Genomic DNA, 22,237 nt, shown 5'->3' with positions numbered 1-22,237 from the left:
GTCACTTAACAAAAAACAAACTTCTAAACGAGGCTCCATCATTAACAATATGATCCACAGATGTAGACTTTGTCCTAGTGCTATTAATACCTGAATATGTGCTGTACCTTTACTGGATATATGTGGGACGGTGTGTGGAGGATGGTAGTAAAGGTGACTTACCACATTAAAGATGTAGTCAAGAAGAGGTATAGGCTTCTTCTCTTCTGAGTCACTAAATCTGAAATAAAGGAACGGCATAAACGGTTTTTTGGTTTTTCTTCTTAAGTATCCATTTATAGCTTAAATCAGACTCAGTTGGTTGACCCCACATGATAAAATCACAAACTGTTCACATATACATATGCCAGCCCGTACCTTATTGGTCCACTAAATTTGTATTTCTCCTACGATCACGCTAGAAACTTGGAACATTCTTTGAGAATCATTGTTATTAAGATGCATTATGGAACAGAAACAAAGAAAAGATTTTTAATAAATGATAAATAAAAAAAAGGACTCACTGAGGGAGTTCTGCTTCCCGTTTTCTGGCGGCAACCTCTGAGGGGTTCCTGATTTCTTCGGTGACTGCTTCCTCGTCATCATCATCATCACTAGAGGTATCGTCTCCTGCTGTCTGTGGGGTGGTGGTAGCTGAGCTTTTACCCTTGGGGATGGTCTTTGCACAAGTGTATCTCTTGTCACGTCCTAACGAGCAAATCTCCTCCAGGAGCTACAAACAAAATGAACAATTGTATTGGTTTAAATTTAAAGTGGATTTAAAGTGGCAGTTATCAGTAGCCTCTTCCCCCTCATGGCAGATGTATAATGTGGTGGTTATGGGGGTAGGGGAGGGGTGAGAGGCAGGCAGGCAGTTGGTATTGTAATTCCTCCTTCAATCATTGTAACATCTCACCAGTACTGTGTCAATTTTCCATTGCTAGGTAAAATACTGGATGGAAGCAGATGGAAGCCAAGACAGGCAGCGAAAAGTTGTGATCAATCAAATGCTACATTTTAATACACAACATTAAGTAACTTCAATATTAAAATGAATATATGAAATCTAGAAAGAAGTTTGAAACAGTCTTCCTACGGCTCATGTAGAGAGAGAAACAATGACAAAAAAATTATTGCTATTGTTTTAATTTTAACAGCACATTTCGGCGCATAGCAAAACAGAATTTACAAATTTGTGCGAACAATGGATAATATCCCCGACAACTGTCATCTTGTAAAGTAGACAAAGAGGCATGCTTATTGAAGATTGAGCAGAAAGAATACCTTGATAATAGCCTTCATTGCATCTGACTTTAAAGAAGGTTGATGGCGCATCAGCTCATCCATAGCACTGCCCAATGATAAAGCAGTGTCCCCTGAATAGAAAACAAAATGTAGAACAGGATATGCATAAAATGAGAAATGTACTTTAGAAAAAAAAAGAAAAAAAAATTATTTTGACAAAACATATTCAATGAGGATCGCTCAGAAGATATTCCCATTTTCAAGAGATGATGATAATCAAAGAAAGTAAGGAATTTTACAAAAGTTTTTCAATTATTTAACTAATCATATTATTAATCATGGGTGAATTTTGAAACGGCATCCCAACAAGCTAAGTGAGTCTCTGTGAGGAAAATCTTGTCTGCATCATTGAAGGGGAAAGAAACGATCAAGAGATCTCTTGTTTGTCTGCAAGGCACACAGTACTGCTATCATTAAAGTATTTTCATTTCAAGAAAATAATTCCCGGATAAAGTTGGCCATCACAACAGTTATAAGTCTTCCCAACTGAAGTGCAACCGATCCAACACGGTGGTGGGTAACACACTCGTTGTTCAACCTCCAACGAACTTTATTCTTTGAAGTGTCAACAGAAAACACCACAACCTGTGGGTTATAAAGTGTCAAATGAGAAGCGGAACTCACCCATTATTTCGTTGCTCCTTCGCCTTCTCATCGCCGGAAGATACGCAGGCGAGAGCAGAACTTTGAACAGTTTGTCAAATGGTTTGCACTTCACAAAAGCTTCCAGACCTCTTGCGTTTAAACAGAGGGCACTGAAGATGTTGGGTAGGGAGCCTAAAACCTCTTTCGTGGCAGGAACCTGACCAGGGAGAAGGAAATTGGGCGACTAATCAGTTTAATAAAGTATTTAGATCTTTAATCTAATAATCAAATCGATAAAATACTATATCTATTTGTGGTTTCAGTTTCACTCTATAGTTAACTCAAGTCAGTTTTCAAGTAAGTATTAATTGTTTGGTAGGAAGCTATGAATTACTTCTTCCACAACAGTGCTATCTGATTGTAAGAAGTCCAATCATGTGCTGACAATAACAACTTCAACTGACAGTTTTAGTAACATGAAGAGAAATGAGAGTACAGTTTATACGTACGTACATATGTATGTATATATATATATGCCAAGGCGGTCTTGGTATTTGGTTTTCTGCTGGTATGAATTATCTATTCATGAATGGAGTATCTACTCAAGTATACTTTAGTATTTCGTCTCACAAACCTCTTTTTTTGGGCAGCAGAAGAGGACATATCTGCTTCTATAATTGACAATTAATATCCTAAAATTAATATCCTAATTGCTATCATCTTATTCTTGAAGCATTCCAGAAGACTTAAGAAGTAAATACTCATCTTCTGATTGTGAATACAACTTACATCTTTGATGAGCAGTGCGTGAAGCATAACGTCTGTAAGGCCAGTGTCTTGTAGACTTGAGAGGAGTGACGGCTCCTGGAACACGTAAACAGTCACAAACTCACAAGCTAGATCAGATAAGATAAGAAAACAAAAACAAATTTGTCTACAAGAAATCATAATAATCAATCTTCACAGATTAATATTTATCAGTTAGGGGGATGAACAATCAATCCGAAGAGAATCTTTCAAAACAGACACAAGGTAAGAATAATCACTCACTAAGAAGAAAAACATTTGAATTACTCACCTAAGAGAAACAGGGATGGTCCATAATATTCTGCATTGCTGATCAAATGTTTTAAAGACCTTGGCAAAGATCCATCCATAACTGAAAACAAGTAAAAGAACCTGGTTAGTTTACAAACTCAGACAAAACATGACAAAACAAATGTTTCCCAACTTTCTTACACTTTCTCCATAAAGTGAGAAGGGAACCAGTCACTTCCTAATGAGAGTTATGCTAGCAAGATGAAACCAAATATGGTAGGAAGGAAGAAAGATAACCTTCATGTTGAACTTGATATTCAGTGTTTGGAAAGCATGCCCCATGCCACAGGCAACACTAATGGAAACATACACCCCCATATGCTACAATGGAAGCATCATAGAGAAACCATGCCATAGGAGAGAGTCAACTAGTTATTACTTTCTCTTCTGTTTTTATTTTTATTTAATTTGTTTTTTCTGGGTGGGGGTGGGTGGGGTGGATGGGGATGGGGGGTCTAAACTGTGGCTGCTGGCTTATCTGTATGTTTTCATTTCTCTCATTCCTGATTATCTTTTAGGGGGGATATGACGATGGGTGTAAGTTGGTCTTCCCCGTAGACATACTTGTCTGGTAACTATACATCATAAATAACTGCTGGTCATCTCACTCACCGTGTCTGATGCTGTCTGCAAACGCTGGATCTGGAATGGCCTTCTTCAAAAAATTGAGCATGGATTTCAGGAGAGCAGCCCTCTGTGGGAAGCACTGCCGTCCTAGAGAGAGAATCAAATCAAGTTCAGTTTCACTTGTGTGCAGGGAACTTCTCACAGAGCTTGTACAGTATCTTGAAGGCAAACCTGACAGATCCACCTTAACAAAGACAAACTGCCATTCGAAGATGGCCCTCCCTGCTAAGATGAAAAACGTCAGGCCCTTGCGACACCAATTTCGTAGAAATGTACTTTGTTACCAGCAAAATGTGTGCTTCATACTTCTCCCAAGACATCAACATCTTCCCACTGACAACCTTACATTCTGTGTCCAATTTATTTCTTCATTCCATATTCCTGACACTTGCATATCAGTTTTGTTTGCAATTAAACCTAACCAAAAAACATGTTGCTTGCAATACATTTTCTATTCATGACAGTAAACTATCTGTCCATATTCTATCAGCCATCACATCTACCATATTCAGTTAAAAGTGGTGGCGATATCATTCCTGCAAGAGGCAATCTGAGCCACTTTACAAAGAAAAGAAAAGACAGAAGACCTTCAACCTGCATGGCATCTGTATAATTCTTGCTTTTCGTGTCCATGTCTGATATCCAAGACTTACAAACTTTCTCACAGATACATAATCTCTGGGAACAGATCATGAGAGGGTAGTTACTTTGACGACCTATCACCCCTAGGCAAGTTAACCCCAGTCATTGTCATACCTGGTTTACCCTCCTCTTGGGTCTCGAGAAAGTAGCTGTCATCTGCGGCCCTGGTGGTAGACGGCCCTGCACTCGGACTGTCCGTCTCCATCTCGGACGAGCCCTCTCTGCTCTGTGACCTGGGCTGGCCCGTCAGGTCCCCTTGTTCAGGTGTAGGAGTTTCAGATCTAGATGAGCTACCACCTGTATCAAACTGTTGACTAGGAGAGGCTGGGTTTGACAGGGATGCTTCCATTGTTGATGTTCGAATGGTCGGTCTGATAACATACGGTACCTCGGTCCGGCATATGTTCACTTCGTGCTGGCGGACGAAATGGGGGAACACAAAATGTTCATATACAAATTTTTTGGTCTGTTTTTCATACTGCCAGCTGTGACAAGGCTGATAACACTGAGTTACCTTCGATAATGTACCACTCGATCCCTTCAGAATGTAAGGTCTAGAATACAAACGGCAATGACCAATGTTTTACTCCAGTTGCCCTTCTTGCCAACATCCAACTTAACTCCTTTTTAAGGAATTTAAATCTTTATCTTAGATGAAAAATGCAATGCACATAACTCCAGAATGCATGTGACACTTTTCACTCACATATCCTGGAGAAATATTTAATTTTATATATACTTACCTCTAGTCTGTTGAGGAATATAGAAAGTCCCCCGTTGGTCTGAAATGCTGCCATGTCGAGATTGGTGATCAGATCAACAACTCTCACTGCTCTGGTTACAAACTGTTGTTGAGAAAAGGAGAAACAACTCGTTAAAATGTTGCCATCATGCAACATTTCATTTAACTACAGGACTTAGAATAGCATAGTAATGGATCGCTTCTATCCGGTTAAACTGAAACTAAAAGGTTTTATATAAATATTCCCTAGAAAGAGAAATATCTTCTTGAAGTTAACAATTAAGATTGAAATTTGAACCTAACAAATACACATAAAGCAAATCTCTTAAATGTTATCGATATGAACGAGCCATTCAAAAAGGAGATCAAGTGGTCAAAGGAAACATCAAGATTCAATCCATCTTCACTTGAATCAGAAAATAAGAAATATCGTGCTGAGGTTTCTGTTATCTTAACACCACATGAGCAAAAGGTTTCCCGATACTGAACAGAAGCGACCTCTCTGTTGGGAATTTTACAGAGAGAATTGACCTTTCATACCTTCCCTTCTGATCAAGATATCTTATTCCAAAAATTTAACTTTCCCCAAAATTGATTAAAACTCACAAATGATTAAAAGTCACAAATGCTCTCAAAGTATAGCTCTCTTTAAAAGCAAGGAATTCAAAAGGCATCCGGCAAGAAACTTCACCGATAAAAATTATTTGGATATCTCTTTAATATACTCACTGTGGTATGATTTTCGTCTTCCCCGTGCCACTTTATAACTTTCAGGAGGGATTCCATCATATTGCAGTACACAAGAGCCTCTCCTCCTGAAGTGTACACAATAAAACGTATTCAGTCTATATATGTGTATACCATTACAAGCAGGATAAGTACAACCGCTACACAAACTTGACAGCAGATTTCTACGACCAGTTTTACTTTTCCGAGACATAAGATAGCAAGATTTATACTGAAGCCATTGAATTCAGACATGAGAATTCATTTCTGCATAGCAGGGATCCCTTTTAAGAATGTCTCTTGCTGAAGCTTCTCCCATAGCACTCACATATTATCTACATTGCATTTACAAATTGAACACACAAGTGAAATCACACACTGTAAAATCTGATTTGAAGCAAAACATGGGTAGCATACCATTACCGACAAACATGGTCAACTAAGCAATGCAATTTGTGGGTAGCCATCCCTCTCACCTGTCTCCCCTCCACCACCCCCTTACCTCTGCTTGAGACTAAAACACTGCAATATTTCCTCTTGATGATAATTATCACTCAGGGAACAGAATAAACTACTGGTACTATACACAAGGTAGACCTTGAAGGTTGTACTCACCGGTCCCATAACTGGCCAAGTGATAAAGAAAAGAGAACAAGGCAGTGGCTAGAACATGAGGAACTGCTTCTTGATTAGGATCTAAAGAGGAGATGAAATTTGAAGTTATTGTCAGGATGACACGTGAAAAGCAATCAACAAAAAAGAGCTTCAGAAAAAAAGCAGAAGTGGATAAGAACATTATATTTCATCAAATTCATTGAAAATTCTCAATTCTAGAATGTCGATTATCAAACTTCCGATGACTGGGTAACCTTCAACTGGTACGACGACTTTTTGATGTTTATTAACATTGGTTTTTGGAGCCTGACAAGAGTGTAAAAATTATTACATAAACTTATATTTGCTTTTTCTGCCAGGATACAGTTTTATAAACGGTGACAAAGTGTGCATCTAATCAGACTCTTGTGGAAGATTAGCTTAAACTTCCTTTCTAACCCGAGGAGAAAGTTTTAGAAATGCTAAAAATGCAAATAATTAAGAATATGATACTAGCTTAAACCTAGGCACCTGATAGTATTGCTTTTGGGCAGTCAACCGTACAATTTGATACTAGGTAAACCTAGGGACCTGATGGTATTGCTTTGGGCAGTCAACCGTACAAGAATATGATACTAGGTAAACCTAGGGACCTAATGGTATTGCTTAGGGAAGCCAACCGTACGACCGACAATTGTCTCTGCCCACGGTGGTTGAAGATCATCTTGTGCTAAAAAGCTGAACAATGTTTGAAAATCAGGTCACTACCACTATACAAATAAAAGTTCTGCATTTTTTACCTATCATGGCTTGGATACACTGTCTGACTAACACTGGCAAGAACCCATGGTACGAAGAAGCACCCGTGGCTTCAATGATGTTGACCAATCTGAAGACAGAAGATGGGCAAATAAATTTACATGAATGAATATGCATCAGATGACTACAAACTACAACTTAATTATCATAGTTGTTAATTCGAGGGTATATCCGATAGAGTGTACCTTGCCACGGACAAAAGAGCACGCGTCCTTCGGATATATATCCTCCAAGAACAAGAAGAACGTTTCCTACGGATATTTGCAAGCCATGGGAGTGGATAATTGGGTGCAAACTAACATTGACATGAAGAGGGACATGTAACCTCAAAAGAGTTCATCAATCGAGAAATACATTAATAAATTTAAAAAAGAAGGGGCAAATGCAGAATCATTTTACCTCAAAATTACTCCCATTTCTCCACATTAATAGGGTTTTGTCCTCCATAATGGTAGCACAGTTTTCGGGAAAGCTGTACGATTTGAACATATGTTCAATTATACTCTTTGAAAAAGGCCTTTTCCCCATAAAAAAAAAAAAATTTTAATAATTTTTCCAGAGAAAGTGTCGATGTAACTTACTCTGGATTTCGATCCAAATGTATGACGGATGTCAGTGTCCTAAGAGATGCCGCTTTTATTTCCTGCAAAATATATGATCAAGTGAAAATAAAATTAAGCTGCGATATATCATAGCAGGATATCTGGAGTAGGATGCGTGAATATGAAAGACATGTTCTCTTACTTCGTTGCCCAGTTTCCCTCGTAAGTCAAAGACAATATCAAAATGGACTCTTTTTTAATGAGAGATGGTCGCAAGTCATCTTACTAAAGTTACATAACGATATCTCACTTTCACTCGGATTCTCAAAGTATCAGAAGAATTGTACATTAGCTGCATTTTGTATAAAAGTGTTATAGGCCTACAATACGTACTAAGGTCCATTTGAAAATGAAGGAATTCCTTGAGGTTTTAAGCATTAGTGGTGATGCTGATGCAACAGGTGGGCAAAATATTTTTTGTTCTATATTGAAAGACAGGAGAGACCTTGCATTTTGGCAAAAATTTTCCCTGGCAACCAGGGGAGCCTAAGTCATCCAAAATTTTACTCCCTGGAGGATTGCACATGGACTGATGTGATTGCAATTCATTGCACATCGACTGAAAATTACAGAACAACACCAAGCACACAAATTGATCAAAAATTGGTAATCAAATCAACACACCACAGGGAGGAAGCTCTATGACAGGTTTCATTGGTAAAACACTGTTTATCGATTCCATTTTGCTTTGGGTTTTTTCGGTTGCCACTACCGGGCTAGTGACCCACCATAAAAAATTGGCGACCCATTTTGGGTAGCAATACATATTTTTGGCAGTTTGGGCATAGTAGATACAACCAGTTGGCTTTGTGTTCTGATGGTGCCAGTCGTGACCATCAAAACATACCATTGAGAATATCTGAGAGACTATAAATTTATTCACAATAAATGCATTGTGATATCCACTGACCCACTATGGGCTTAACATGTTGCCTTTAAGATATCCCAAAGACAAAAATATTGAACTGTTTTAAAAACTACTTTATCTACTGCAAAAAAAAGCCTGTGTAGGTTAATACAGACAAATAGACCTTTGGAGATTACACCTGCTTAGAATGGCGCTCCTTTAAAGCTGTATGATACATTCCATTATAAACACATACAAACCGATGCAACATTATAACAACCTAAATCATCTCTTTCACTTTTGACGGGTTCCCTTCAATCACAAATATGACTTTGAATGAAAAACCTGTTACAATTTGAAGCTATGGTTGAACTAACGTAACACTGTAAATGAAATGAAAGTATGTATTGCATGTATGCAAGTATGTATGTATTGTATGTATGTATATAAATATTGAATGTATATAGTATGTATGTCAAGTATGCATGTATGTAAAGTATGTATGTATGTAAAGTATGTATATATGTATGTATGTAAAGTATATATGTATGTAAAGTATATATGTATGTATGTAAAGTATGAATGTATGTATGTAAAGTATGTATGTATGTATGTAAAGTATGAATGTATGTATGTAAAGTATGTATGTATGTTAAGTATGTATGTAAAGTACGTATGTATGTAAAGTATGTAGTTATGAAGGTATGTATTCTCATTGTCAGATACATACCACTAGCAATGGATTATCCACCTGTAGCACCTCCACTAACTCCTCTACAAGACCTGTGTACAGTAGTGTACTTGGTATATCAAAGATTGCACTGGAGTAAACTGGAGAGGAAAGGATAAGAACTAGATTATGATTGCTAAAAGGGAATCAATGTTGCTTCATAAGAGACTTTGTACTGCTGCCAAACTCTTAGCAAATCAAGCTTGCCAATTGCTTCTGTCCAGGGATCAGTCATGAACGGTAGGCAGCTTCTTTCTTGAATAACAACCTCCAAACCACAATGTGTAGTCTGTGTGTATTATGGAATACAACATCTGACTTGTCATGCATAATTAATGATTTGGAATTTAGGAGGAGGTTAATAAGTAAGAATAACAACTCCAAACTACAATGTGTATTTTGGAATACAACATCTGACTTGTAATTCATAATTAATGATTTGGATTTTAGGAGGAGGTTCAATAAGTAGTAGCACATTCTCAACTTTTCAGAGTACAGGGGTAAGGGACAGCTGTGTTGTTGAGAGAAAAGAGAGGGGGTGCGGGGGGGGGGGGGAGAGAGCTCACCTAGCACAGAGAGAGCCTGAAGACGAGCTTGCACACATAACAACCTCTGCTGAGAACTTGAGAAACAGTGGGCTAGACGAACATGGGTGAATAGTAGCATCTGAGGAGGAAAGAGAGAGATGTTTAAAGTTGAGAAAAGTAAAGTGATACAAATGTATGCTTAAACAAAGTACTTTGGCGATTCAGAGCTCAATATTAAATAAAACGTGCTTTGGTAAATCTGGATAATAGGTTTTAAATTCCCATATTGTCTGTCTACTGTAAAAGCCCCATTTGAAAATGTAATCATGTTGACAATTGTAAGGACTGCTACATCTTATACAAGTTACTACACTGAGAATTAAATTCCTCTTATTGAAGACTGCAGATTAATTACACACAACCTAAGGTGGCAAGAACATTCGAACAGTTGCAAACCTGTTTTTCCTTGGGGATGCTGTACTTGATAACCAGCCTCTCCATGATGGTAGCACAGTCTTTGTGAAGCTGTACGACAAAACAAAGAGATAGAAACAAAGAAAAAGAGAACTCATTAGTCCCTGCCGGTCTTCACTATCATCACCAATCTTCACCGTTCATCACCAATCTTCTATTGTAGAGATACTTAACACCGAGTATTGATCACACCAACCTATTCAATAGCACAAAAGGGAATACACCACTGCCTCTAATTCAGAATTTCTTTTCGAATTTGTCCAAACAGATTTAAGATGAACGTGTTACTATTACGAGTATTAGCTAACAATGTTACACTGACGAGAACTAGCTAACCAAGTAACACTGATGAGAATAAGATAACCATGTAACACTGACCGAATTAGCTAACCATGTTAGTATTACGAGAAATTAGGTAACCCAATAATATTGACGCCACAAACAAGCCCAAGATTTAATTTGACAAAACACAAAACTGTTAAATTGTAATACAATTTTTTCAACCTGACGAGGTGCCTGATCAATATTAACCTACAAACATGCTCACCCTCGGGTTTGTAATTAACTGTCCAGGGTCGTCCTTGACACCATACTAAGATTGGTTAGCCACTGTGCGGTATCAGAGGTTACTACGCGATGTAATGACGACAGAACCAGAAGATAGACTAATGACTATGTGAATCTCATCTGCTGGTATCACTCCACCCCCTCTCCCCCCCCCCCCTCCTCCAAACACCACAACCCTTCTTCCTTCTTTTGTAAGTTTTAAGTACTTGAGAATTCCTTAATGCTTGAGTGAAAATAGAGATGTACTCACTTAGACAAACTTTATATCCCAATCATCTAATCTAAGTCCTTAAATGTGTGACACCGCAGCAATTAGAATGCTCTAGATGAAAGATCAACTTTGACATGAAATATCAATCTCTTTACTGCTCAAGGAAACAAAACTAAAATTGGTCTTCAGGATAAATACTTTCGGATAAACTGGTTGATAGCACACTGTAGACCTGTTAGTTGTTTGCCATAAACAGTAGCTTTTAGTGACTCACGGTCACAGGAAGAAACACGTCCACTTACCGTATCTACATCTTCCATGTGAACGATGGTGAGTGCTTGGGCAGAATTCTGTAGGAGAGAGTCAGGGGTTACAACACAATTAAAACAACTACCAGCAAAATCAGAATGAGAAAAACATCTTACTCTATAATGAAACATTGATACATTAAGGTCTACTTCCAAGGCACTGTGCAGTGTTCATTTTGCAAGAAATCAATCATCCTTTACAGTCTCTATTTAAATTTTAAATTAATGTAAAGAAGTACTTGGTTGTGACAATATTCATTGAATGCAACCTACCATCGGTTCTCAAGACCTATCTTTTTACCAAAACGTGTATGTTGTAACTATAGTTAAGCGCCACGAGAATTATTTTCATAGTTTGTTAGGCGCTATATAAAAATTATGTATTATTATTATTATTATTATCAGACACAGAATGAGATGAGGTAACCCTCTTTAGGACAAATATCAGTTGTCTGTGATGATCAGAGAAGGTATTTATGTCTGTCTCAATTCTAATAAGAGTAAATACACTAGCTTCTTTACATAATATAATCACCCTCATATATTGAGTCTCTAAACTAAAGGAATACTTTTATTTAAGAGCATGGTACGATGTAAAATGAATCCATACATGCAAAAGTGTAAAAGGCATGCTGCAGAAAGGTCACTGGATAAATATTTAATATATATGGCTACTGTTAGCAGGATGGGGTTGTCGTTTGTTCACGCCACTGGCTAATAAGACTTTTAAAACTCCCTCTCCCACCACCTCCTCTCCTCCTCAGACGAGAGACTGTATGAAATTCTTAGTCACAGTAACCTGTTAAGAAACTCCCAACTTCGTACAAAACTAAACAAGATAGAAAAGATGGCAAGCTTCTCGACTAGAGTTGATCGAAGGTTGTGAGGTTTCGTCTGAAAAAGCTTTACCTGTTTTGTAAGTTTTGCTTCAACTGGTGGTTGGTTTTCATGATAAAATTCAAAGTGAAGAGTGGTAGCACTCTCTGGGATGGTCTGGAACGAGAATGAGAAAAAACAGTAACATTTTGCATTAATAACAACTCACAAACTTTCTCTATTTCAATCAAGTTTACAATTATGTACTTAACCAAGTCATGAATAAAAAACTGACCCAATCCTGCAAAGAGCAAAATATTCTTGGCTTCAAAAAGATGACCTGAAGCTGTGACTTCAGGAATCAAATAGAACAAAAGAAGCTTCACAATTACTTTAAAGTGACAAAACAATGTGGAAACTTATATTCAAGAGAAACTATCCCATACTGCTAGTTGATAACCCAGTCACAAATATCTTGCCCCTGACTTGAGATACGGTTGATTGAATATAACCTATTTTGACTAGCAAAACCTTCAACTACACCAGGAAGTTGGATCATAGTTAGGTGGTCTGTGATGTTAATGGGCAAATGCTTTTCACAAGCTTCACTTCACAAGGCTATTGTCATTTTCTAGTTGATTTATCCTTGACATCTAATACATGTGTAATGTTTGTTTAACTGTCAAAGTTCTCTGTACTCTTTTGTAGAAACTGTATTTTCCTCTGTTGATAAATGACTGACAAATTATAAAAAAGAAAAACAAAGACATTTTCAGCTGAATTGCCCAATGACATCGTCCATTCTTCTGTTGCCAGATGCATTAAAGGAATTGTCTGGTGGAAGATTTTGATACATTGTCCTTGTAGTTATTATTTTTCTCTTTCTAACCATGTAAAAATTGTCCCCATTCGACGTTTTCTTCTTGTAGAAATCTGGTTTTCAAATTCACCAGTTTCTCACCAAAAGTACCGTTTGTTCGAACGCTTCAATATGGTGATTGACGTAGTGCTTGCAGATAGGCAAAACAGGCGACTTGAAGTTAGCACTCCCAATTCCGCAGCAAATAAACTCACGTGTAAGCACATTGGATTGCCTCATATATATAACGTACATACTCGCGAACGTATATACTACGATGCTCAGTTGGTGTAGGCCTACTTGTATAGCGTTACACATAGTACACTCACACTCAAACCACAGTTCATTAACTGTTCTTCGAAATCGCTGAAATAAAATTCACGGATCAAATTAACAGTAAAAGGAAACTTGTAAAGTATTCGTTAAACCGAAAGATGGAACTTGGCGGAATCGATGTCATCGCAGAACTGTCTGATTGTAAACGTTCGAGTACCCTATACACGCGAACATTCTTCGCGATGGAGCTGGATTACCGCGATGTATAAACAACAAAGAGCCTGCTGTTAAAATTTATCTTGTGTTACACAAAGACCACAAAACCACCGATCTACTACATATATGGCGGCTTAAGGAGTTTTTTAAATGATATCTAATTTATAAGAAATTTCACCGGAAATTATTGAAGAAATTGATCGAATCGTTGTCAGTGCAGAATGTAGCACTGAGAAGCTTAGGCTTCGCAGAACTGTCCGATTGTCAACGTTTGAGTATAGCCTACATGCGAACATTTTTCGCGTTGGAGCTGGATAGCGCGATGTATAGCCTGAACAACTCAGAGTCTGCTGTTAAAATTTACCTTGTGTTACACAAAGACCACGGAACCACCGATCAAGTAAATGGCGGCTTAAGGAGTTTTTGAAAACATATCTAATTTTTAAGAAATTTCACCGGAAATTAAGGAAGAAATTTATCTGTATACAAACGCTGTTTTTGTTGTGATTACCGTATAGGTACTGTGCGGAGGGTGGGTTATGACGCAATCTGCTATGGCAGAGCTGACGTCACGTATTGTACTGTTCAAATCATATTTGAAATGTCTATCCATAACGATTAAAAAATCGTTTCTCTGTCAAACGCAACATTAGCGTTCTCCTACTTTGACAACATGTTTGGAAAATTATTTACTATTTTTTAAGGTAACTTCTTTGGGCCACCAGACAATCCTTTTAACAAAGTATCACAAAATATTTGAAAAGTGAATTTCCTTGTGATACCAAATTTTTGCCTAAAGTTTCCAGGAAATTTGGAACAATTTCTCGAAGCAATCAACTTTGGCCAACGGGAAATCCATTTAACAGTTAGTTTCTCAGCTTTACCTCTTTCTCTCCAACGTGACAGCAAGCTGCCAATCCAAATCCATTGTCTTTACCGCCCCAGCTCTCTGCTAGGTACGTGAGCGCCTGAAACAACTCCTGTCTCTTGCTTGGGGACAATTTGATCAGAAAATTGGACCTCTTACTGAAAACAGAATGAGCCAATAAACAAATGAGAATCAACATTCTACAGAAGTACATGAAAATAGAAAGCTGATGGCAAAACTTATATACATATTTGAAAGGAGAAAAGAAAGTTTTTGGCTAGAAATCTCTGGCCTGAATCCCATTCTAGCACGATGAAAACCATTTTGAGTCTAACACAGCAGAAATTCTCTCCAATTTCAAAGTTGATTTTGTTTTCATGTAAAGTTCTGAAACACAAGGTCTGCAGATGAGTGTCTATTTTACAAGACAAATTTTACCAATAACAAAGAAAATACAAGAAAAAAAAACAAGAAAAAACAATCTATTCAAGATGACCAACTCTTCCAGAGGGTTCTCCTAGGTACTGATATGGCAAAAGGAACGCTGTTAGGGCATTTTACTTTTCTGAACACAAAACAAACTTGCCCAATACTTTTATACTTCACTATGATATTCTAGATGGAATGAAAGATAGGGTAGAACATCTTTAATTCATTTTTCTTTTTGTCTTTAGTACTATATGATCCTTATGACAGATATACAGTACCTACAAAAAGGTCAAGGGTTAAGTCAGATACACTTATCTGGGGCTGGAGGCGAGTTGTGTTCAACAAAGTTTCACAGTGTAGTTGAATAATACTGTCAACTCTTAAAGGAGATCATATACTTTGCTATTTTGGTGATCATCTGAAAGCGCCAGAGAAGACTACAAGTATTTTGGGAATCCACGGATGATGATCGATGGTCGATAAAAATCTAAAATGCAAGTATTAAATTTAGGTTTCAGAACGGAAAGAGTATTATTAAGAGCACAACCATCTGAATCCAAAGGAAAACTTAAAAAGATTCTCATAGTGTATCGCTTACCTGAAGACATAAACCAGATTTAGAACAGCAAGAACTGTGTTGAGATTTGAAGAAGCCAGCAATGATGTAAGGTGCTAAAAAAAAAACAGAATAATAACCTGTAAGACCCAACAGTCAAAGATGTGGGTATCGATTACCGAAAGTAGACACACAGGATTTCCTATTGGTTGGCTATGGGTGCTGCATATTGCAGGCCACTACTTACACTGACAAAGTTCTATTATCATTGATTTGTCATTTAGCCTCTGAAGAAGATCCTGCTAGGATCGAAACTTCAGGCCAACTTACTTTTACACATTCTCTTACACAGGCTCTCTACTGGATAAGCAGTTGGCTAACAGCTTTATTTTATTTTAAAGTTCTATTATATCAGGGAATAATAATTTAGAGCCGGCACTACGTATAGCGACTGAGAGGTTTATGAATTTTTGCATCATAAAAAAAATGAAAACGAGGTTTCTGTGCGCATAATCTGCTATCTATTCATCGTGTATCAATCTGGCCATTTAGCTATTCTCTAAACCTGCTAGAATATTCTCTGCATGCCAAATTGCTGTGGTGCCCTTCACGTTTGCTGACATCAATCCCAAACGTTTGCCCGTAATATCTGCCATAGTGCCAAGTAACAACTGTGCTGCGCCTCCTGACTCCACTCTAGGTTACTGCTTTCACAAATTGTCATCAAGATCTCTTCACGTTCACTCCCGAGGTTTGACATTTACATCACAACAACTTACCTGGAAGTCATACTAACTATAATTTACTTCATACAGATCCAACAAATAGATCGTGTATTTCCCCCTTTACAGTTATTTAACAAATTGTCAATGTTCCTGTTTTTTTTCCCCCTCTTATTTTGCTGACATATCAAAAACAAATGACACTTATTTTGTAAAATCCATTCTTCCTTGTCGTGGGTTCACACCGCTGTCACAAACAGGAAATGTTACAATTTAAGAAAATACAAACCTCCACAGAATTGTAAAGATGCCTTGAGAAGCTATGCTCCACTAGAAGGGCAGTGAAAGTCAGCACTGAATGGACCAGTTCCTGTAGATGTTTGTTCTCTAATCTGTCACATGTCAGGTGCCAACTGTGGTCAGGAGGGGTGTGGGCAGCCTGCTCCAAAATAGAGTCAAACTTATCCAAGACATCAACCCATTGGTAGAGTTCACTCTGATGGACAAAGGGAAAGAAGAAGAAGAGGTTTAAATATGACTGCTTATGGCACACTCAAAGTTCATATCCATCAGACTAACAATGTATCACTACTTACAGTAATGAGTGTATTCATAATCATGGTGCATAATTAGATAAAGTGTACATGTGACATAAGGTAATGAAACATTGCAGTGCTTTTACAACATGTACAGAAGAGTACATCAGTAGAAGGGTACTGTATATTACTAATGTACATGGGAACTGTACATAATTATTGTGCCTCTCTTTAAAATCTAAGGCAGGCCATCTCAAATGTGGAATATTACTACCGATAACAGCATAAATCATGTCTTGGGTGAAAGATTTTGAAATTTGTAATGCAAATTAATGTGACTCATACAAATATGCAATGTTTATTCAAACATTTAGTTTCCAATGGGTATGTGTGTGTGTGGGTGTGTTTTGTTGTGAGTGGAGAGGAAGAAAGAGGCAATAGATTACAATCACATACCTTGCCGTAGTTCCAGGTTTTGATCTGTTTCAGCTCCGACAGGAGGTCTGGACATGTTTTCAGTCTCTCGATCAAGTCCTGACAATCAGCAGACTGGATGCAAAATTTAACACAAAATAAGTTAAATTAACATTATCAGTAAAAAACATTTACCTACAGTAGGTACTGTAAAAGAAGGGGCAGACAGAAGAGAAGAAGGGGCAGACAGAAGGGAAGAAGGGGTGACTGAAGGGGAGAAGGGGTGACAGAAGGGGAGAAGGGGTGACAGAAGGGAAGGAGGCACAGACAGAAGGTAAGAGGGGTGACAGATGGGAAGAAGGGGTGACAGAAGGGAAGAGGGGTGACAGAAGGGAAGGAGTGACAGAAGGGAAGGAGAGACAGAAGGGAAGGAGAGGCAGACAGAAGGGAAGAAGAGGCAGACAGAAGGGAAGAAGAGGCAGACAGAAGGGAAGAGGGGGTGACAGAAGGGAAGAAAGATAAATTCCTTCAGTATACCACACTCAACAAAGAATACAGCTGACTATCATGAAGTTGAGTTTGAAGAGAAAATAATAATTCCTATGACTTCAATCTTTCTTTTCATCACTTTCATATACTGTAAGCTGAAAAGTCTTGTGTAGCCAACATCCATTCCACCGTCATAAAAACAACATGTATAAATGAAGACACTTTATCGCACATATCCTAATCGCTTTTTGCAAAAAGAGACAGATTGAAACATTTCAGTGTTAAGAGCTTTGACATAGTCTCTGAGAACCTTCATAGTTACTGTGTAAATTACCACTGCAATGGTGACTTATGGTGCTATGAATCATTAATGGCTTTGAGTCAAGAAGTGATTTACGACTCTGGCCATCTTTTGCTTGCCAGATTGAAACATTCACATTTTCTTAGATACTGTATGTACTATACTATATACTCTAGAAAATGTAGGTGTGCTTTATGATGAAGGGTATGTACTTGTATTAAGACTTCTATTAACCATTAAAGACATTAGTGATTCTAACTATATAGATTCTGTACATTATTAAACTTGCATCAGTAAATGATGCTTTCTGGTTCAAAACTCACAATAACTTATGAAGTTCCAACAAACCCACTTTATACTTTCCAGTCAAAAGCCCCAAGTGACTGATTAAAGGCTATTTGTCTTTCTACGAAAACAGATATTCAGCTGTTACCCTTGACCTAACATAAAAATGTTCTACGAACTTACCACATCAGAAGAGGTCTTCTTCAGTTTACTGCGATCAATCTTCATACTTGGTGTCTAATCAAGTTGTTTCTTCACTATTTGTACTAAAGGAAGCAATACACAAACAAAAAATTTTGATAAGGAAAAAGACGATATTGCCCCATTCATGGTTCTCCATAGTTACAAGTAGCTGCTTGTTTTTGCAATATAATATTTCCCACACCTCGTTTGGGCCCAAAACAGTTATATTGCTTACATTCAAACCAGACACTGAGAACAAGACTTGCAGTCCTGAAATCACTGGTTTGATTAAATCATTAAGAATATTCTTGTGACCTTTCAGATTTATTTATAAATCATTTCCCAGTTTTTAGCTGCTGTTTTACTTTCAAAAACAGAGTTACAGTGGTCTTTTAATTTTTCGTTTGCTCAATTTCTGCCTATGTGCACAAATTTCGGCAAACAAGTAGCTGATTGTGTGAGTTTTACTACACAATAGTACCACAAAAGAATCTTTAGATCATCAAATGCACAATGGGACTTTGGATTAAAATTTACTGCAAAACATTGAGTCTACAACAGTACATGTGCATAGACAACTGTCATTGAGCACTATCAAGTACCTTACAGTAGCTGATTGCTATCTATTAGCATGGTGACACTAATCCTCCTTTATATCACTACACTTAAAAACAAGAGCCCAAGGGCACTGTGGTTCCTTGCTTGGGGTATATGACAATACACATCATATTATCAAGCAAGATTGGGCTGAAATAGTCCAAGTAATTGTCCTACATGTTCCCATAAAGTAACCAACACTATAGCCAACACTTTTGTGATCACCGTAAATGTGATCAGATTTTATATCAAAAGGCACTTTTGAGATCTAAATATGGCGTCGAAAATGTAAGAAATATAAGAGACCTACAAGCGTGTCAACAGATATGATAACAATGGTGACCTCAGATGACATGACCTTGAAGTTTCAAAATGTTCCACCACCCCATTCACAACTTGTCCCAAAATATCAACCATGTCACACCTTGGCATTGAGATTTAATTGCATTAAATGTCAAAAAATTGACTTTTGAACTTTTGAAGGTCACCCGGAGGTCAACCAATTGACATTTTTGATCGGTGAGACCTAAATAGAGCATGACTGTAAAAATTCAAACATTTTTTCTTTGCCCATTTTCTCCCCCCATAATACTACTTTTTTAACATTAGCTGACCTTTGGTGACCTTGGATCACATGACCGTTAAGTTTGAAAATATTCCCCTATACCATTTGCAACTTGTCCAAAAAAATCAACCTTGTCACACCTTGGCACTGGGAGTTATTGCATTAAATGTCTGAAAATTAACTTTGACCTCATATAACTTCCCACACCAAGGTCACACAGGGGTCAACCTATTGACATTTATGATCAGAAGGTACCTTTGACATCTGAAAATAGCATCGAAACTGTAAAAAATCCACAAAACACGAAAAGGTCACCAGAGGTCAAATTGAGGTCAAGGGTCACCCAGATGCGGGTCGACAATTGGACTTCATTGAAGCAACTCCCAACTCTAACGGACAATATGTTCTCAAGTTATCGCAAAAATACTAGTTTTTTATCATTAATTGACCTTTGGTGACCTTGTATCACATAACCGTTAAGTTTGAAAATATCCCTCTATACCATTTGCAACTACTCCAAAAATATCAACCTTGTCACACCTTGGAACTGGGAGTTATTGCATTAAATGTCTGAAAATTAACTTTGACCTCATATAACTTCCCACACCAAGGTCACACAGGGGTCAACCTATTGACATTTATGATCAGAAGGTACCTTTGACATCTGAAAATAGCATCGAAACTGTAAAAAATCCACAAAACACGAAAAGGTCACCAGAGGTCAAATTGAGGTCAAGGGTCACCCAGATGCGGGTCGACAATTGGACTTCATTGAAACAACTCCCAACCCTAACGGACAATTTGTTCTCAAGTTATCGCAAAAATACTAGTTTTTTATCATTAATTGACCTTTGGTGACCTTGTATCACATGACCGTTAAGTTTGAAAATATTCCCCTATACCATTTGCAACTACTCCAAAAATATTAACCTTGTCACACCTTGGAACTGGGAGTTATTGCATTAAATGTCTGAAAATTAACTTTGACCTCATATAACTTCGCACACGAAGGTCACACGGGGGTCAACCCATTGACATTTATGATCAGAAGTTACCTTTAACATCTGAAAATAGCATCGAAACTGTAAAAATCCACAAAACACTAATAAGGTCACCAGAGGTCAAATTGAGGTCAAGGGTCACCCAGATGCGGGTCGACAATTGGACTTCATTGAAACAACTCCCAACCCTAACGGACAATTTGTTCTCAAGTTATCGCAAAAATACTAGTTTTTTATCATTAATTGACCTTTGGTGACCTTGTATCACATGACCGTTAAGTTTGAAAATATTCCCCTATACCATTTGCAACTACTCCAAAAATATCAATTTTGTCACACCTTGGAACTGGGAGTTATTGCATTAAATGTCTGAAAATTAACTTTGACCTCATATAACTTCGCACACGAAGGTCACACAGGGGTCAACCTATTGACATTTATGATCAGAAGGTACCTTTGACATCTGAAAATAGCATCGAAACTGTAAAAAATCCACAAAACACGAAAAGGTCACCAGAGGTCAAATTGAGGTCAAGGGTCACCCAGATGCGGGTCGACAATTGGATTACATTGAAGCAACTCCCAACCCTAACGGACAATTTGTTCTCAAGTTATCGCAAAAAATACTAGTTTTTTATCAATAATTGACCTTTGGTGACCTCGGATCACATGACCATTAAGTTTGAAAATATTCCCCTATACCATTTGCAACTTGTCTCAAAATATCAACTGTGTTACACCTTGGCACTGGGAGTTATTACACTAAATGTCTGAAAATTAACTTTGACCTCATATAACTTAACATACAAAGGTCACCTTGGGTCAACTTATTGACATTTTTGATTGATGAGACCTAAATTAGAGCATCAAACTATAAAAATTCAAACATTTTTTTCTTTGCCCATTTTCTACCCCCAAAATACTAGTTTTTTGACATTAATTGACCTTTGGTGACCTCGGATCACATGACCGGTAAGTTTGAAAATATTCCCCTATACCATTTGCAACTTGTCCAAAAATATCAACCATGTCACACCTTGGAACTGGGAGTTGTTGCATTAAATGTGTGAAAATTAACTTTGACCTCGTATAACTTCGCACACGAAGGTCACACGGGTGTCAACCAATTGACATTTTTGATCGGAAGGTACCTTTGATATCCAAATCTAGCATCAAAACCAAACATTTTCTTTTTTGCTCGTTTCCTCCCAAAATAAGCACATTTTTTCTAATGTGACCTTTGACCTTTTGACCTTGGTTTCAGATGTAGTTTAATCTCTTGATTCCAAAAAACAAAACGAAAAGTCTGTACAACCATCCTAACTCCGACCGAAAAACTTTGACCCCATATAACTTCGCACATAAAGGTCACACGGGGTCAACCTATTGACATTTATGATCAGAAGGTACCTTTGACATCTGAAAATAGCATCGAAACTGTAAAAATCCCAAAAACACGAAAAGGTCACCAGAGGTCAAATTGAGGTCAAGGGTCACCCAGATGCGGGTCGACAATTGGATCACATTGAGGCAACTCCCAACCCTAACAGACATTTCGTTCTCAAGTTATCGCAAAAATACTAGTTTTTTATCATTAATTGACCTTTGGTGACCTCGGATCACATGACCGTTATGTTTGAAAATGCTCCCCTAACCAGTTCACAACTTGTCCCAAAATATCAATCTTGTCGCACATTGGCACTGGGAGTTATTGCAGTTTTAATATTTTCGGTTTTTGGAC

At 37.7% G+C, this 22,237-nt stretch overlaps 1 protein-coding gene across 2 annotated transcripts in view; it reads right to left on the bottom strand.

The window, feature by feature from the left end:
* The window catches only part of LOC139962167 (E3 ubiquitin-protein ligase HUWE1-like), an 84,371-nt gene that overhangs the window by 57,223 nt on the left and 4,911 nt on the right, over positions 1 to 22,237 (bottom strand). For both annotated transcript variants that reach the window (XM_071962127.1, XM_071962128.1), the window contains exons 2-24: positions 18,334 to 18,416; positions 17,118 to 17,210; positions 16,415 to 16,621; positions 15,446 to 15,519; positions 14,435 to 14,576; positions 12,293 to 12,376; positions 11,378 to 11,425; positions 10,280 to 10,348; positions 9,863 to 9,962; positions 9,297 to 9,397; positions 7,699 to 7,760; positions 7,099 to 7,187; positions 6,320 to 6,400; positions 5,708 to 5,793; positions 4,980 to 5,081; positions 4,351 to 4,651; positions 3,580 to 3,681; positions 2,948 to 3,028; positions 2,659 to 2,765; positions 1,909 to 2,086; positions 1,264 to 1,355; positions 504 to 712; positions 163 to 220 (exon numbers count right to left, since the gene is read on the bottom strand). In XM_071962127.1, coding sequence (XP_071818228.1) covers positions 163 to 220; positions 504 to 712; positions 1,264 to 1,355; positions 1,909 to 2,086; positions 2,659 to 2,765; positions 2,948 to 3,028; positions 3,580 to 3,681; positions 4,351 to 4,651; positions 4,980 to 5,081; positions 5,708 to 5,793; positions 6,320 to 6,400; positions 7,099 to 7,187; positions 7,699 to 7,760; positions 9,297 to 9,397; positions 9,863 to 9,962; positions 10,280 to 10,348; positions 11,378 to 11,425; positions 12,293 to 12,376; positions 14,435 to 14,576; positions 15,446 to 15,519; positions 16,415 to 16,621; positions 17,118 to 17,210; positions 18,334 to 18,378 — 2,511 coding nt within the window. In that variant the 5' untranslated portion in view covers positions 18,379 to 18,416. The remainder of the gene's footprint in view (positions 1 to 162; positions 221 to 503; positions 713 to 1,263; positions 1,356 to 1,908; positions 2,087 to 2,658; positions 2,766 to 2,947; positions 3,029 to 3,579; positions 3,682 to 4,350; positions 4,652 to 4,979; positions 5,082 to 5,707; positions 5,794 to 6,319; positions 6,401 to 7,098; positions 7,188 to 7,698; positions 7,761 to 9,296; positions 9,398 to 9,862; positions 9,963 to 10,279; positions 10,349 to 11,377; positions 11,426 to 12,292; positions 12,377 to 14,434; positions 14,577 to 15,445; positions 15,520 to 16,414; positions 16,622 to 17,117; positions 17,211 to 18,333; positions 18,417 to 22,237) is intronic.

This window comes from Apostichopus japonicus, chromosome 20 (genome assembly GCF_037975245.1).
Source record: "Apostichopus japonicus isolate 1M-3 chromosome 20, ASM3797524v1, whole genome shotgun sequence".
Taxonomy (NCBI): domain Eukaryota; kingdom Metazoa; phylum Echinodermata; class Holothuroidea; order Aspidochirotida; family Stichopodidae; genus Apostichopus; species Apostichopus japonicus.
The sequence above is the reverse complement of the archived record's forward strand: the minus strand, read 5'-3'. Positions and strand labels throughout refer to the sequence as shown.